This window comes from Chrysochloris asiatica, unplaced genomic scaffold (assembly GCF_000296735.1).
Source record: "Chrysochloris asiatica unplaced genomic scaffold, ChrAsi1.0 scaffold00013, whole genome shotgun sequence".
Taxonomy (NCBI): Eukaryota; Metazoa; Chordata; class Mammalia; order Afrosoricida; family Chrysochloridae; genus Chrysochloris; species Chrysochloris asiatica.
Window position 1 is genome coordinate 11,583,556 of NW_006408531.1, and position 15,688 is coordinate 11,599,243.

Sequence of the window (15,688 nt, forward strand, 5' to 3'; positions counted from 1 at the left end):
TTGCTGACCTTGAGATTAGCAGCCCAACTCGTAACCACTACACTACCAGAGCTCCTTTTCTTGGTGGTGGTAGATCCCTCTTTCTCTGCTCAAGCCTCGTTTCCTTTTATCTTTTGTAGATAAAAGGTCCTGCATGCCACACTCTTGGGAATCTCCCATAATGGAATCATAATGGAATCAGGGTATGATGGGATTGAGGGTGATGTATCCCACCCATAATGTTTTTATTGGTTAATGACATCACAACATGGGAGGATACTACATCTCAACTGCCAAACCACTGAGAATCCTAGCCTAGGCAAGTTGATGCAAAATCTTAACCGTCGCTACTGCTGCTGCTGTTATATGGCGTCAAGTAGCTTCTGACTCATGGTGACCCTGTATAGAAAGGGTTTCCATGGTTGTAAATCGTTTCTGGAGTAGAAAGCCTCATCTTTCTTCCTCAGAGTAGTTGGTGGATTCAAACTGCTGATCTTCTGGTTAGCAGCCCAGTGCATGCGAAACCTTCCTTTTTCAGCTGGCCCGTTCTCTCTCTATATATATCCTTTGTTTTTATCTGCCTCGGAGTTGCCCCATGCACAATGAAATGAAACGCTGTCCCATCTTAAGCAATCCCCATGATCACTTGCAAATAGCACTGTTGTAATCTATGGGTTTTTATTTGGCTGATACTTAAAAGTAGATTGCCAGGACTTTCTGGTGTGTCTTAGTCTGTTCAATATCACAGCAAGCCTCCACTGACAAGACAGTTGTGATTGTGTATGAGGCATCTTGGTCAGGAATCAAACTCAGCTCCCTACTTACCATAAATTTCAACCTCACTGCCGATCTTCTTCAGAATGATCTCCCTTGTCAGTCCCATCTTTTCCATCATCTCAGAAAAGCCTCTGGATTTCCCTATTCTGGAAAGATGTCACTGCATCCTTCTGTCCCTGAAGGCAGAGTTGAACATTCAGAGCTCTGTCAGCAGGTTCCTTTTATGTATTGGACTTTTGATTTGTTCTTTTTTGTCTTTGTTTTTCATAGCATGTTCTATTTGTCTGCCTAACCTTTCATTTGTTCAACATTTTGTCACATGGAATAGTGTGGCTTGACTGAACTAGTCACAGTGATAGCAGATGTTTTGAAATTGACCAAGCAGATGGTAGCAGTGGTGTTGGATTAAATTATTAAACAGAAACCACAGCAGAAAGCTGGAGCTTCAACACATGCAGAATGAAGGATGTTTCCTAGCATCAGAATTAACTGGCAAAGTGGATGCCAGATCAGCTTCTTTCCAAAGGATTGCTACATCGTCTCTTGTTTCCCTTTGTGCTCCTGGCCATTTCCCCCACCCTATAGAGATGAAGAGGGAGATTTCCATTTGTCTTATCTTCCATATGTCTGAAGGCTATCTATGACAGTGAAACTCATCATGAAAGATTAATTCAGATGCAGAGGAAAGGATCATTGAGCCAATTAAGTTCTAGAATGTTGGTGCATTTTAATTTTGTAAAATGACTTATTCATGGGAATAATTTATCCTCTTTTGAAGATATCAGACACATGTTTTCATTCTGTGGACTACAATCTGTGTGTATGTGTTCATTTGTGGGTTGGTTTGTTTTTGTAACTTCATTTGTAACCAATTTTGCTACTGTAAAAAATTGAACGTAAGAAAACACTTTCCTTTTGTTAGTATCATTTTTGTCATGACTTCCTACAGAGATCTATCAGAATTGCAGGATGTCTCACTGTTCATGTGCCTGACTGCGTTCATTTTTTACTCTCACTCTTGTGTTTCCTGTAAAGTGAGAACATTTAACTTGTCAGAAATGTTTCATTTGAGTTTATCATAGGTGTTGTTGAAACTTCACAAGTTATAACACCATGGGACAGAATATCAGTTACCCCACTGTTAGTGTCTACTGGATTAGGGAGACGGCAGGCTGGCCTGGCCCTTCCACGTTGCTGTTAGGTGCTGTCGGGCCAACTGCTACTTATAACTTATAGTGACCTTTGTACAACAGAAGGAAACACTGCGTATTCCCAGACCATCCTCACAATTGTGTTGTCCTTCCATGGTACAGTTCCCAGTATCCCTTTCCTATGGCAGCTCTTCACTAATGGCTTATAAAACTGACAGGCCAGCCAAAGAAAGATGTTGTTCAGTGCAGTTGAATCGATTCCAACTCATGATGACAGTGAGTACAGTAGAACTAAACACTGCCCAGCCTGCACCCTCCTCACAGTCTCTCCTAGACTTGATGGTGCACATTGTTACAGCCACCGTGTCAGTTTGTCTCCTTGAAGATCTTCTTGTTAGAAGATCTAACAAGCATGATATCCTTCTACAGGGACTGGTCCTTCCTGATAGCATGTCCAAAGTTATTGTTAAGTGCCATCGAGTCAATTCCGACTCAGGCTGACCCTGTACGAGGGGTCCGAGGAGCAGCTGGTGGGTTTGAACCACCAACCTTGTGGTTTACAGTCCAGTGCTTATCCGACAGCACTATACCAGGAGTCCCATGTCCAAAGTATGTGTGAGTCATCCTCACTTCTAAGGAGCATTCTAGCTGTGCTTCTTCTAACACACTTTGTTAAGGCAGTCTAATATGTAACAGTAATGACAAAAAAATGTCTGTTGAGAAAAGTAAAAGATTGATTAATTTTGTCACAAGTGACCAACTCATCTTTTGGTATGTTTCTACTCAGTTAAATGCCAACAGCATGACCTGTTGTCTTACAGTAGATTCTGGCTCTTAGCAACTCTACAGGCAGGGTAGAACTGCTCCACAGGGTTTCCAAGGTTGGAGTCCTGGTTGTGGCACTGTGGGCAAATGTGTCAGACTGCAAAGTCATTTGAATTTCAAGATCGGTGGTTCAAGCTCACCAGCTGCTCCTTGGAAACCGTATACAGGGTCGCTATGAGTCGGAATCGACTTGACGACACTTAACAACAACAACAACAACAATCTTCACAGAAGTTGACTGCCACATATTTCTCCCACAGAGTGAAATTCATGGGTTCGAACCACTATTTTTTAAAGTCTCATAAATTTGCACTGTTTTATTTATTTTCCTTAACAGATGAACGTCATTGAATTTTAAAAATGTTAAAGATAAGTCTTTATCTTTTCTAACCAGTGATTTTTGGTCAAAATATTCATTTCAAGCTTTTGCTATCCTAAGATGCTGAATAATTTTTTAAAATATTATTTAAAAGTAGAGTTGCCAGATTTTAGCAAATAAAAGCATAGAATGTTCAATTAAATTTAAATGTCATATAAATAGTGAATTATATATGCTTGGTATAAGTAGGTCCACTCAATATTTGTGAAATATTTATAGTAGATATTAATCTTGTTTACCTAAAATTCAATTTTAACTGAAGGTTGTATATTTTATCTGGCAACTCTACTCAAAAATGTACTTGTGAATTTATACATTTATTACTGTACTAATTCACTTGCCTATGGAGTCCAGGTATGATGCTGTAGGATAAGCACTGGACCACAAGGTTGGTTTAAACAGCAAGGTTGGCAGTTCAAACCCACCAGCCACTCCTCAAAAACCCTATACAGGTCACTATTAGTCAGAACCCAGTGCACAGCACTTAATTTGCCTTATAACTTACATGGAGGGGATTGTAATCATGGCAATGAGACAATATACGATAGAATAAATGTAAAACCAATGTTCTACCATGTAAACTATCACATAATTCACAATAAAACAATTTTTTAAAAAGTTAATTAAAATAAATTCTACATTCAAAGTACAGGATTTTTGACTCACCCTCATATATATATATTTGTTGTTAAGTGCTGTCCAGTCAGTTCCTACCCTTAGTGACCTTGTATTGGGTTTCCAAAGAGCAACTGGTAGATTTCAACTACCGACTTTATGGTTCACCTTCCACTGTTGATCCTACAGCACTACACCAGAAGTCTCTTTCTTATATATATATATATATATATGTATATGTATATGTATATATATATATATATATGTATATGTATATATATATAGAGAGAGAGAGAGAGAGCACGCTCTCTGGTAGCATAGTGGTTATGAATCAGGCCGCTAATCTCAAGGTCAGCAGTTCGAAACTACCAACTGTTCCATGGGAGAGGGAGAAAGATGAGGCTTTCTGCTCCCATAAAGGTTTACAGCCTCAGAAACCCTATGCAGGGTTACTATGAGTCCAAACCTACTCCACAGCACTTAACAACAGTACACACATATATACCAACTTATTGCAACCCTGTACAGGAATTTTGAGGAGTAGCTGGTGAGCTTGAACCACTGACCTTGAGGATCAAACTGACTTTGCAGTCCAGCACATTAACCCACAGTGCCACACCAGGATGACCCTGTTGTTGTTGTTAAGTGCTGTCGAGTCGGTTCCAACCCATAGCGACCCTAAACAGGATTTCCGAGGCTGTAAATCTTTACAGGAGCAGAAAGGCTCCTACAGACTATTAAATTATTGGTGTCTGCCATGGAGTTGGTTCTAACTACAACAGAATGGAAAAGCTGCTGATCTTGCACCATCCTCACCATCATCGCCGAGGTTGAGCTCATTGCTGCAGCCACTGTGTCATTCCATCTTGTTGGGAATCTTCCTATTTTTTTCTCACCCTCTACTTTACCAAGCATGATGTCCTTTTCCAGGAACTAGTCCTGATGTGGATTTGGACTATTAACCACATGGTCGGCAGTTCAAACCCACCATCGACTCCCTGGAAGCCCTCTACAGGGTCACTAGGGATCAGAACTGGCTTTATGGCACTTAACAACAAGCTCCTGCTGATAGCATGGCCAAAGTACATGAGACCAAGTCTCACCTTTCTCACGTCCAAGGAGCATTCTAGCTGTACTTCCTCTAAGACAAATGTGTTCATTCTTCTGGTAGCCCATATTACATTTAATATTCTTCACCAACACCATAATTCAAATGTATGAATTCTTCTTGGTCTTTCTTGTTGATTCATTGTCCAGCTTTCACATATAAGACGATTGAAAATATGGCTCAGATCAGGTGCACCTTAGTCCTCAAAGTGACATCTTTTGGTTTTTAACACTTTAAAGATTTTTTTGTTTGTTTGTTTTTGGCAGCAGATGTGCCCAGTGCAGTAGTCTTTTGATTTCCTGACTACTATTTCAATGGGCATTGATTGTGGATTCAAGGAAAATGATATTCTTGATCATTTCAATCTATTCTTTGCTCATTAATGTTGCTGATTGGTCCAGTTGTAAGGAATTTTGTTTTCTTTATACTGAAAACTCTAGTCTTTGATCTTTACCAATAAGTATTTCAAGTCCTCTTCACTTTCAACAAGCAAGATGTGTCATCTGCACATGGCAGGCTGTTACTGAGTCTTCCTCCAGTCCTAATGCTATGTTCTTGATATAACTTAGCATTTTTATTTTTAATAATTTGCTCAGTATATGGATTGGATATAACCTAGCTGCACACCTTTCCTAATTTTAAACTATTCAGTAGCCCCTTTGTTTTGTTCTAATGACCGCCTCTGATCTATGTGCAGTTTCTGAATGCACGAGCACAAGTAAGTGTTCTAGGGTTCACATTCTTCACAGTGTTATCCATAGTTTGTTATGATCTGCTTTCAACATTGCAGTGTGGGAATCCCCAAATTTTATCTTGTATAAATTAATGGCAAATGCTTCTTTACCTGGTGTGGCAGGGTAAAGCACTGGACGGGACCCATAAGGTCGGTTTGAACCACAAGGTTGGTGGTTCAAACTCACCAGTCACTCCTTGGAAACCCTATACAGGGTCACTATGAGTGGGAATTGACTAGATGGCACTTAAGAACAACAACAACATTTCAGTTTATGAAAGGTTTTCTTAGGAATGCTGTAATTTAGAATAATTTCCTATATTTGTTGTTTGTTATCATACTCCCTGCCCTCCACCCTGATGTAAGCTCCTTTCATGTATCTTAAATGAATCAGAGCAACACTCTGTTTGGATGCTACTGTTCTATAGGACAGGCACCTTGCTGTGGAGGGTTGAGCAGTGCTTTGGGATTGTTTTCCTGAAAGAACACTTTCTGGTTTCAATTGAAAATCTGCATGCTGACACTTATCTTCAAAACTTTGTGGGTTGTGAATAGGAAGGTTTCAACCCAAACAGCTGCTTGGCTTGGATATAATCAGGGAACTTTCCACATGAATTTCAGGCAGCTATATAATCTGACTTTCCGTTTTCCTTGTTTCTTGTTTGCCACCTGGCAGTTTAATGACTTTTAAATAAAGCTATGTGTAGGATGAACAAACACAAATTTGAAACCTATGGTAATAATATCTGCGGTTGTATGATAATTGTGTGTTTTCTCTGCTTTTTGTTACTGTTTGTTTTGAGAAACTGTTGTAATTCTCCTAGAATCCAGATGGCTAGGTCCATGGAATAGGGGTGACTCAGACAAGTCTTCTGTCATTTTGAACCTTGAACCTTTACGGAGCAGTTTCCAGGGTTGTCGTCAAGTCAAGTAATAAGACTAGAAAGCCGTTTAGACGAGATAGGTTTGCTTTGCTTACTGAGCTCCTTTGAAAACATTATAGTCTCCTTCGGGACGCTACCCTGCCCCCACACCTGCATTCTTATCACCTGCATTCTTATCCTTTTTTTGCGCATCTTCCTGATAACCTTTGAGTTGATGTTCCTTGATCAGAATCATATTTACTCACAATAAATATATTCTGTTACATTAATTTTTGGTGTTTGTGCGTTTTGGGTGTTAGACAGCTTTGTTTGTTTGTTTATGTTGTTGTTGTTAATAATAATACTATTAATAAGTTACGGGAGGAAAAGAAAGATTTGAAGAGGAATTATTCCCAAGCTTTCCCTGTAAGGAGGGAGCCCTTTCTATAAATTTTATTCTTTGACCAAGAGCTTTTGTTGTAAACTAAATGTTTTGAATTAGTGGATTATTACATTTTTCCATTCTGTTATAAATCTGGTTGAATGCTGTATGCAATAAGAGATTGTCAGTTGCCATGAAAAGGTATTGGGGTGAGATTGTGAAGGACTTTCTTTTCCTTTGTCCCTTTTTGTAATATTTCCTGATTTGTAGTCTTCTTTTTTGCTCCTTTACCCTGGAATTTATTTTTCTGATATCTCCATTTCTGTATCAGCCACAGCTCTGCTTCCGAATCCTCCCTGGTCATTACGTACATACTGGCCAAGAACCAGAGGTCAGGACAGTGTATTCATGTTCCCTAGTAGCCCAAAGCATGCTTATGACCAAGGCTTTTTGTGGGGAAGATTGTGACATTTTCTAAAACCAAGTATTTAGGAGATAATCAAATTGAACATGGAGATTAGAATAATTAGGAGAGTTTATCTAATTTCTCCTTTAGAAAGGGGAAAGGTTTTTTATTTCCTCTTCTTGAAAGAGTGTTGCAGTGAGATGCAAATTAGATCACACTTAAGAACAATTACAACGCTGATTCTCAATCTCTGGCAAAGGAGAGTGAGAAGACAGGCATCCTGATTTGCAGGAAAATGCAAACCAACTCATCTTTTGCAGCTCCGTGGTGATTCTATTGTAAAGTTTTGCCGCTTGTAAACGTTTCTGGGGTATGGTAAGCTGAGCCTGGGGGCGTGGTTAGGAACAATACTTTAGCTCTTTTACCCCCCTAAATCAGCCCAAATCCCATCTACCCTGAATTAACTATAGAGTCAAAGAATCAACATGGAATTGCTTGCAGACTTGTCGGCTCCAATAAAGAGATCTGCAGTTTATCGTGGCCTAGTGGAAATGGGGAACACATTTGCTATCCCCCCTGACTTCCCTAGAGGAAAATCTGCGCTATTTTTGTGGACTCCAGAGAGGAAAAACTTCTGATCTGTTGGAGAAACACTGAATGAATGAGCACCAAGGCAGAAATCCTGATGAGGTTATCAGAAGTAAGAACCGCGATTGGCTTCCTCTTTCTTCCTGGGCACAGTGTAACTGGCTGTTCCTAGTTGTAAAGATTAGGTTTCATTGGGAGCTTTTCAGGTTCAAGGACGGTTAATGGTTTGTAACTGCCTGACAATAAACTCAACCTCAAAGTTACATCAACCCATGCAGATGCCTAAGGATATGAGGCTGGAGGTAGATAGATAGAATCTGGAGCCGAACAAACAGCTTCACCTACCTGCGGGACTGTGCTTCTCCTGGGATTTAAACTTCTAAACTGTCTCTAGTCTTCCTGGAAATGGTGGTCTTCATTAACGCAAAGATCAAGTCTTTCATTAAACTTTTCAAGAAGAAAAGTAAGTAGTTCCGTTTCTCCTCTCTAGCTACCGTGTATGTCTCTCCCTCTCTTTTTTTTTTTTATGCACTACTGTATCCTTTGAGGAACTGAAGTAGAGTGAGGGAAACAGCATTCTTGGTCAAAGTTAAACTCCATTCTATGAGTGTTCCATTAACTCAGACCTTTATAACTCAAGGGTAGTATTATCCTAGCATGTCTTATATATGGTTGGGATTTGAAATTTTTAGTGGTTCTCAAAACACACACACAAAAAGTCCTTTGAAGAAGGAATTAAGAAACATTTTCTGTACTTTGTTTTCCTTGATGCATTAAAGAAAGATAATTCTTTAGTTACATATGCAGCTCAAGTAAGGAATCTTCTGTGTAACATATCATGTATTTTTTTTTGGGGGGGGGGTGGATTCAAGCCTCTGAAGCGCCCCTGTACCCTCTGTTATGTATTTAAGAACTGGAGGACATACTGTGTAGAGTGACCAGTGATTGTCCTCAAGTACAAAGCTTTTGTGGTATGGCTTCCTAGTGCACTTTTTCCTGGTTTCAGTTTCTTCAGTCCAGGTACTTCTACCTCCCTTTGAAAACACCACTTTTAACAGCTCATGGTTTTGCTTTTACCCAGTTGCTGGGTTATTTAATTTCTTTTTCAGACCAATGATTTAAACTGGATAAATGTGCGTGGTGGTGGGGGGGGTGGAACATTGGTTGGAGAAGCTTATGAGCGGCAACAAAGAAGGACACTCAGAGCTGCTTTCCTGTGGCTCTACTCCTGTTTCTGAATGGATTGATTAGTATCTGCCCTGGCAAGGGGGAGCTACAGCAGGGAAGAGACAACTGCTCTTTCAGATGAGCCAATTGGTAGCTGTACAGTTGGACTGATCCTGTGATCGCAAAGACTCGAATGCCATTACTTGGATTTGATTTGTCATCGGCAAATAGGAATCATTTCCATTTTCAATATTTCCCCATTATGAAGCATGGTAATTAAATCTTCACATCAAATGGACGGACGTCTGCACAAAATGTTATAATTAGCCCTGAATACTCTTCGGGAAATGTAGTGTGCGTTCAGTGCTAAGTTCTCAAATATATAAACAAAAGACAAATCAGGTCTTTGTGGATGTTGGGCATTAAGAATAATAGTTACATTCTCCTTGCAAAGTGTGTGTTCAAGAAGGGATTACATGAAATGCTAGGCACATGATTTATGCGTTTCTTTTGCCAAACATGGAAAGCAGGAAGCATAGAGGACTGTTTTGTTTTTTAAATGGATGTTTTGTTCTGAGTGTTTATTTTCCCAGTTAGCAATTTGTGAAGAAGGCGAGATTACTTAAGAAATGAATTATTTGGAGACAAACTTCAGAGGGTGGGAGAGTTTCTGGAGTGCACACTAACCTGAGGCTCAGGTTCCTAGGGCTCTCAGAAAGGTGCAGTACCTCTTGAGTGATGTTTTCACTGCCCCTGACACAACTAGGCTTCACAGAAGTTGTTTTGTGAGCTAAGGGTATTGTGTTGTTGTTAAATGCCATTAAGTTGGTACCAACTCATAGCAACCCTGTATAGGGTTTCTGAAGAGTGGCTGGTGAGCTTGAACCTCTGACCTTGCAGTTCAAAGTGACTTTGCAGTCCAGCGCATTAGCCCACAGAGCCATACCAGGACTCTACATGTACAATTAATATGAGTAAGGGTGTACACATATTAATTATATCTTTATATAATAGCCTCAGTAATTATGCTACAGGGCTCATTCAATTAATTTTAAATGTTTGGATAAAAGCTTTATGGCTTAGTTTCTAGATACAAGCTAATTGTAGAAATGTTTTTGTCCAATGTGAACTCAATAGCATAAGTCATAGTTAGGAACAATTTGTCCCTTACAGTTCTATTATCTCCTAGTATTTCTAAGACTCTTTAGACTTTAATACCTTCATACAGGAGCTTTCTCTTAGACTTCTCTAGCCTCTCCTGCATCTGTATTATAGTGCAGTATATAGACAAGTGTTGATTAATGTGTCTTGGTGCCACTGACTTCACTTTTGGCTCCCATGGGGCCCCAGTGTAGGCTGTGTAGTCAGGAAAAATGAAGGAGAAAAAAAGGTCACAAGCTAAGATCATTAAAAGAAAATTGTTATGAGGAGTTACCTGACACTGATTCTACCTGTAATCTTATGGTCTATTGGTGCTGGGAAAAATTAAATCAAAATGGATTTTGTTGTAAAAATCAATTGAACGGGAAAATTTTATATATATATATATGAATATAGAAATATGAAAACTAAATACTGAGAATGTATAGCACAAATTGATTTCCATTTTAATTAGACATGTTATTTAAATGCATGCAATGAACTTTTCATTCTTAATTTTAGAAAGGTTTAACTATATTTACAACAGAAATGTTTCTAAACAATGCTTATCAGAAAAGCACGACCTGGACTCAAGGTTTTTGTCAGAAATTTGTTTCCATCAGGAAAAGCTAACATGGTGCAATGGACTTAAAAGGTTTGACTGTAGTTGTTTGAGGTGGTAGAGTTAGGTAGGAAGCGGTGGTCCTGTCAGTTGTGTCATTTTGTAATGTTGTTGTTGTTAGGTGCTATTGAGTTGGTACTATCTCATAGCGACCTTATGCACAACAGAATGAAACACTGCTTGATCCTAGGTCAACCTCACAATTGTTGCCACGCTTGAGCGCATTGATGATGCCACTTTGCTAATCCTTCTCGCTGGGGGTCTTCCTCTTTTTCTCTGTCACTCCACCTTACCAAACATGATCTCCTTCTCCAGCAATTGGTCCCTACAGACAGTACGTCCGAAGTATTAGCATCGTGGTTACGAATCAGGCTGCGAACATTCAGGCCAGCAGTTCAAAACTACCCGGTTGTTCTGCAGGAGAATGATGAGGCTTTCTGCTCCCGTAAAGATTTACAGCCTTGGAAACCCTGTACAGGGTTGCTATAAGTCAGAACCCACTCCATGGCACATAACAACAACAACGAGAGATAAAGTTTGGCCATCCTGGCCTCCAAGGAACACTCTGGCTACACTTCTTCCAACAGAGATCTGTTGGTTCTTTTGGCAGCCCGTGGCACTTTTAATTTTCTCCTCCAACACTGTAACTCAAAAGCATCAATTCTTCTATGGCCTTCCTTATTCACTATCTGTCTGTCGCTTGCATATGAGGTTATTGAAAATTATACCATGGCTTGGGTCAGGCACACCTTAGTCCTCAAGCTGACATCTTTGCTCTTCAACACTTTAAAAAGTTCCTGTGCAGCAGATTTGCCTAATGCAATACGTCGTCTGATCTCTTGACTGCTGCTTCTATGAGCGTTGCTAGTTGATCCAAGAAGAATGAAGTCCTTGACAACTTCAATTGTTTCTCGATTGATAAGAATGTTGTTTATTGGTTAAGTGGTGAGGATTTTTGTTTTCTTTACACTGAGATGCATTCCATACTGAAGACTGTGCTCTTTGATCTTCATCAGTAAATGTTTTAAGTCCTCTTCACTTTCAGCAAGCAAGGTTGTATCAGCTGCATATCTCAGGTTGTTAATGAGTCTACCTCCAATCCTGATGCCATGTTTTTCTTCATAGAACCCAGCTTCTAGTATTATTTGCTCAACATACGGGTTGATTAAGTATGGTGAAGAATACAACCTTAAGTATGGTGAAGAATACAACCTTGTCACACACCTTTCTTAATTTTAAAACATTCAGTGTTCCCATGTTCTGTTTGAACAACTGCCTCTTGGATCATGTACAGATTTCTCATAAGTACAATTAAGTGTTGTGGAATACTCATACTTCGCAGTGTTGTCCATAGCTTATTATGATCCACACAATCAAAAATCTTTGCATAGTCAATAAAGCACAGGTAAACATCTTTCTGATATTCTCTGCTTTCAGTCAATATGCATCGGACATCAGCAATGATATCCCTCATTTCACGGCCTCTTCTGAATCCAGCTCGAACCTCTGGAAGTTCTCTGTCAATGAATGCTTGCAGCTGTTTCCATATTACCTTTAGTAAAACTGTACTCATATGGGATATCAAAGAGACTGTCCAATGATTTCCACATTCCGTTGGAGTCACCTCTCTTTGGGGGAACAAATACGGATGTCTTCCAATCAGTCAGCCAGATAGTTGTCTTCCAAAGTTCTTGGCATAGATGAGTGTCTCCAGTGTCGCCTCACTTTATTCAAAGATTGTAATTTTTATTCAATCAATTCCTGGTGCCTAATTATTTGCCCATTCCTTCAATGCACCTTGGACTTCCTTCGTCAGGATTATTGGCTCTTGATCATATGCTAGCTCTTGAAACAGTTGATCATTAACCATTTACTTTTGGTACAGTGATTCTGTTTATTCCTTCCATCTTCTTTTGATGCTTTCTGCATCATTCAACAATTTGTTCAGAGAGTCATTCAATAATTAAAGTAGAGATTTGAATTTTTTCTTTAGTTTGCCCAGCTTTAGAAATGCTGAGCATGGTCTTCCTTTTTGGTTTTCTGACTCCAGATGTTTGCACATTGATGTAATATTTGACTATATCTTCTGGAGCTGACCTTTGAAATTTTCTGTTCAGCTCTTGTACCTCCTCATTTCTTCCATTTGCTTTAGTATCACTATGCTGGAGAGCAAGTTTCAGTGTCTCTTCTGACATCCATTTTGACTTTTTCCTTCCTTCTCTCTTCTCAATGATTTTTTTGCTTTCTTCATGTATGATGTTCTGGATGTCATCCCACAACTCTTCTGGTCTTCAGTCTTTAGTGTTTAATGTATCAAATCTGTTCTCCAGATGATCCCTAAATTCAGGTGGGATATATTCAAGGGCATATTTTGGCTCTCATTGACTTGTTTTCATTTTCTTCAGTTTCAGTTTGAATTTGCATGTAAGTAATTGATGGTCTGTTCCACAGTCTGCACCTGGCCTTGTTTTGGCTGATGATATGTAGCTTTTCCATCGTCTGTTTCCACAGATGTAGTCAATTTTATTTCATTGTATTCCATCTGGTGAGGTTCATCTGTATAATTGTCTCTTACACTCTATACAGAAGGTATTTGAAATGAACAAATCATTGATTTTGCAGAATTCTATCATGCGATATCCAGCATCATTTCTATCACCAAGGCCATATTTTCCAAGTACTGATGTAACGTTGGCATAGAGAAAATCTGGGACATCTGGGAAGCAGTTCTAGAACAAACCTACCAAAACATTGTAGTGGGTGACGAGACTCGATACTATGTGGACACATTGTGTCTTAGGTTAAATCTCATTCAGAATTTGCTCTTTTTCCCCTTTGCTAGGGAGCTCCGGTACTGGAAGTGGGTTATGAATTGGACTGTTAACTGCAACGTCAGCTGTTCAAAGCTACCAGCTGATTCATGGGCGAAAGATGAGACTTTTGGTTCCTTTAAAGATTTACAGCCTCAGAAACTCTATACAGGGTTCACTATAAGTTGGAACTGACTCCACGGCACACCACCACCACCCATTTGCTAGGAACCCTGGCGGCTCAGCTGTTACCCAAAAAGATTGGCTGGTTTCAGCTGCTCTCTGTAGGAAAGATATGGCTGTCAGCTTTTGTAAAGATTTACAGCCTTGGAAATACTATGGGGCAGTTCTACTCTGGAGTCCTGGTGTGGTGCTGTGGGATACTGTGTTGGACTGCAAGGTTGGTTTGAACCTGAAGGTCGGTGGTTCAAGCTCACCAGCTGCTCCTCGGAAACATTATACAGGGTCGCTATGAGTCAGAACTGACTTGATGACACTTAACAATAACAATAGGGTCTCTCTGAGTCAGAATCGCTTCGATGACAGTAGATTTTTTGCTTCCCCTTCACTGGCCCTTACCTAAAGATATATCAGCACCGAAACACCATCTTGATGTAATACATTTGGAGTCAGTGAAGCTTCTTTTGACACCTGAATTTATTCTATCTCTACAGCTGTTTCCAACCTAGATGAGGAGAGCAGGTGGACAGTCCACTACACGGCTCCATGGCACCAGCAGGAGAACGTGTTCCTTCCCACCACAAGACCCCCCTGTGTGGAGGACCTGCACCGCCAAGCCAAGCTGAACCTCAAATCCGTTTTGCGGGGTAAGATGATTGTCCTCACAAGCTTCTTATTGTTGGATTACTAACTGTCAAAAAGCTGAGATTAGAGATTTGACTGCGTCCTGTTTACTCACAGCCTAATACATGTCCAAAGTGTTACCGTCTCTATAGAAACAAGACTGTGGATATGCAAACAGGTCTTCAAAGAACCCACTCTTGTTTAGAAACCCTTTAGGTTGTTGCAACCACCAGTTCTAATGTAATTCCCAACAAACCCCTGCTGACATGGGAAATTCTGTCCAGTGCCTTTTTAAGCTATTGTTAAGTATCCAAAGCAAATTTTTCTTAAAGCTGGCACTTTGGTATGGTTTGTTTTGCTTTGTTCAAGTTGGGTGAAAAGGGGAAGTATGTGTATTTTGTAAGCATGCAAAGTGGTTGAGTTTGTTGGAACTTGGGCAGTGCCCAGTTGGGCCCTTTAAGCAGAGGCAGTCAGTAGGGTCCACATGAAATATAGAGTGGGTTGCTATCTTTAAGGGGCCTGGATAGAACAAGTGATTTGCAGTTAGGTGTCAATCTAAAGGTTACAGGTTAGAGCCCACCTAGTAACTCTTCTCTGTATCTCTTCTCTGTATGGTCAGTACTAGATTGCAAACTCCAGGGTCTGTGGTTCAAGTCCACCAGCAACTCTGTGGGAGAAATATGAGACTTTCTACTCTCACAAAAATTGACAGCTTCAGAAACCCTGTACAGTGTTGCTATGAGTTGAACAGACTCGACAGTACTTACCAACAAAAAGAGCTCTGCAGAAGAAAGGCATGGTGAAATGCTTCCGTAAAGATTACAGCCAGGATAACCCCATGGCGCAGGGTTACATGTAGCACATGTGGTCACCATAAGTTGGGGCCAAACAACAGTGAACAAATATCTATACAGTGGTTAGCAGCAACATTCCATATCTAGTTTAAAATTCTCATTCTTACTTCAACCTCCTGACATTAAGAAAAGTCAGTGTATGATGGGGCTTCAGAAAATGGAATGAAAAGATAATGGAATTTTCCCATGAACTTTTTGAGGCCCCTTCATATGGTAAGGTGTTGGAGGAGAATATTGAAAGTGCCATGGGCTGCCAAAAGAACCAACAGATCTTTGTTGGAAGAAGTGTGGCCAGAATGCTCCTTGGAGGCCAGGATGGCCAAACTTCATCTCTCATACTTTAATGTCAGGAGGGACTGGTTGCTGGAGAAGGATATCGTGTTTGGTAAGGTGGAGGGTCAGAGAAAAAGAGGAAGACCCCTAGCGAGATGGATTGGCAAAGTAGCAGCATCAGTGGGCTCAAGTGTGGCAACAATTGTGAGGTT

At 40.1% G+C, this 15,688-nt stretch overlaps 1 protein-coding gene across 1 annotated transcript in view; it reads left to right on the forward strand.

Annotated features, from left to right (window-relative positions):
* The first annotated feature begins 8,211 nt into the window (after window positions 1-8,211).
* The window catches only part of NHSL1 (NHS-like 1), a 106,425-nt gene continuing 98,948 nt past the window's right edge, over window positions 8,212-15,688 (forward strand). The window contains exons 1-2 of the mRNA XM_006834709.1: window positions 8,212-8,269; window positions 14,220-14,372. Coding sequence (XP_006834772.1) covers window positions 8,212-8,269; window positions 14,220-14,372 — 211 coding nt within the window. The remainder of the gene's footprint in view (window positions 8,270-14,219; window positions 14,373-15,688) is intronic.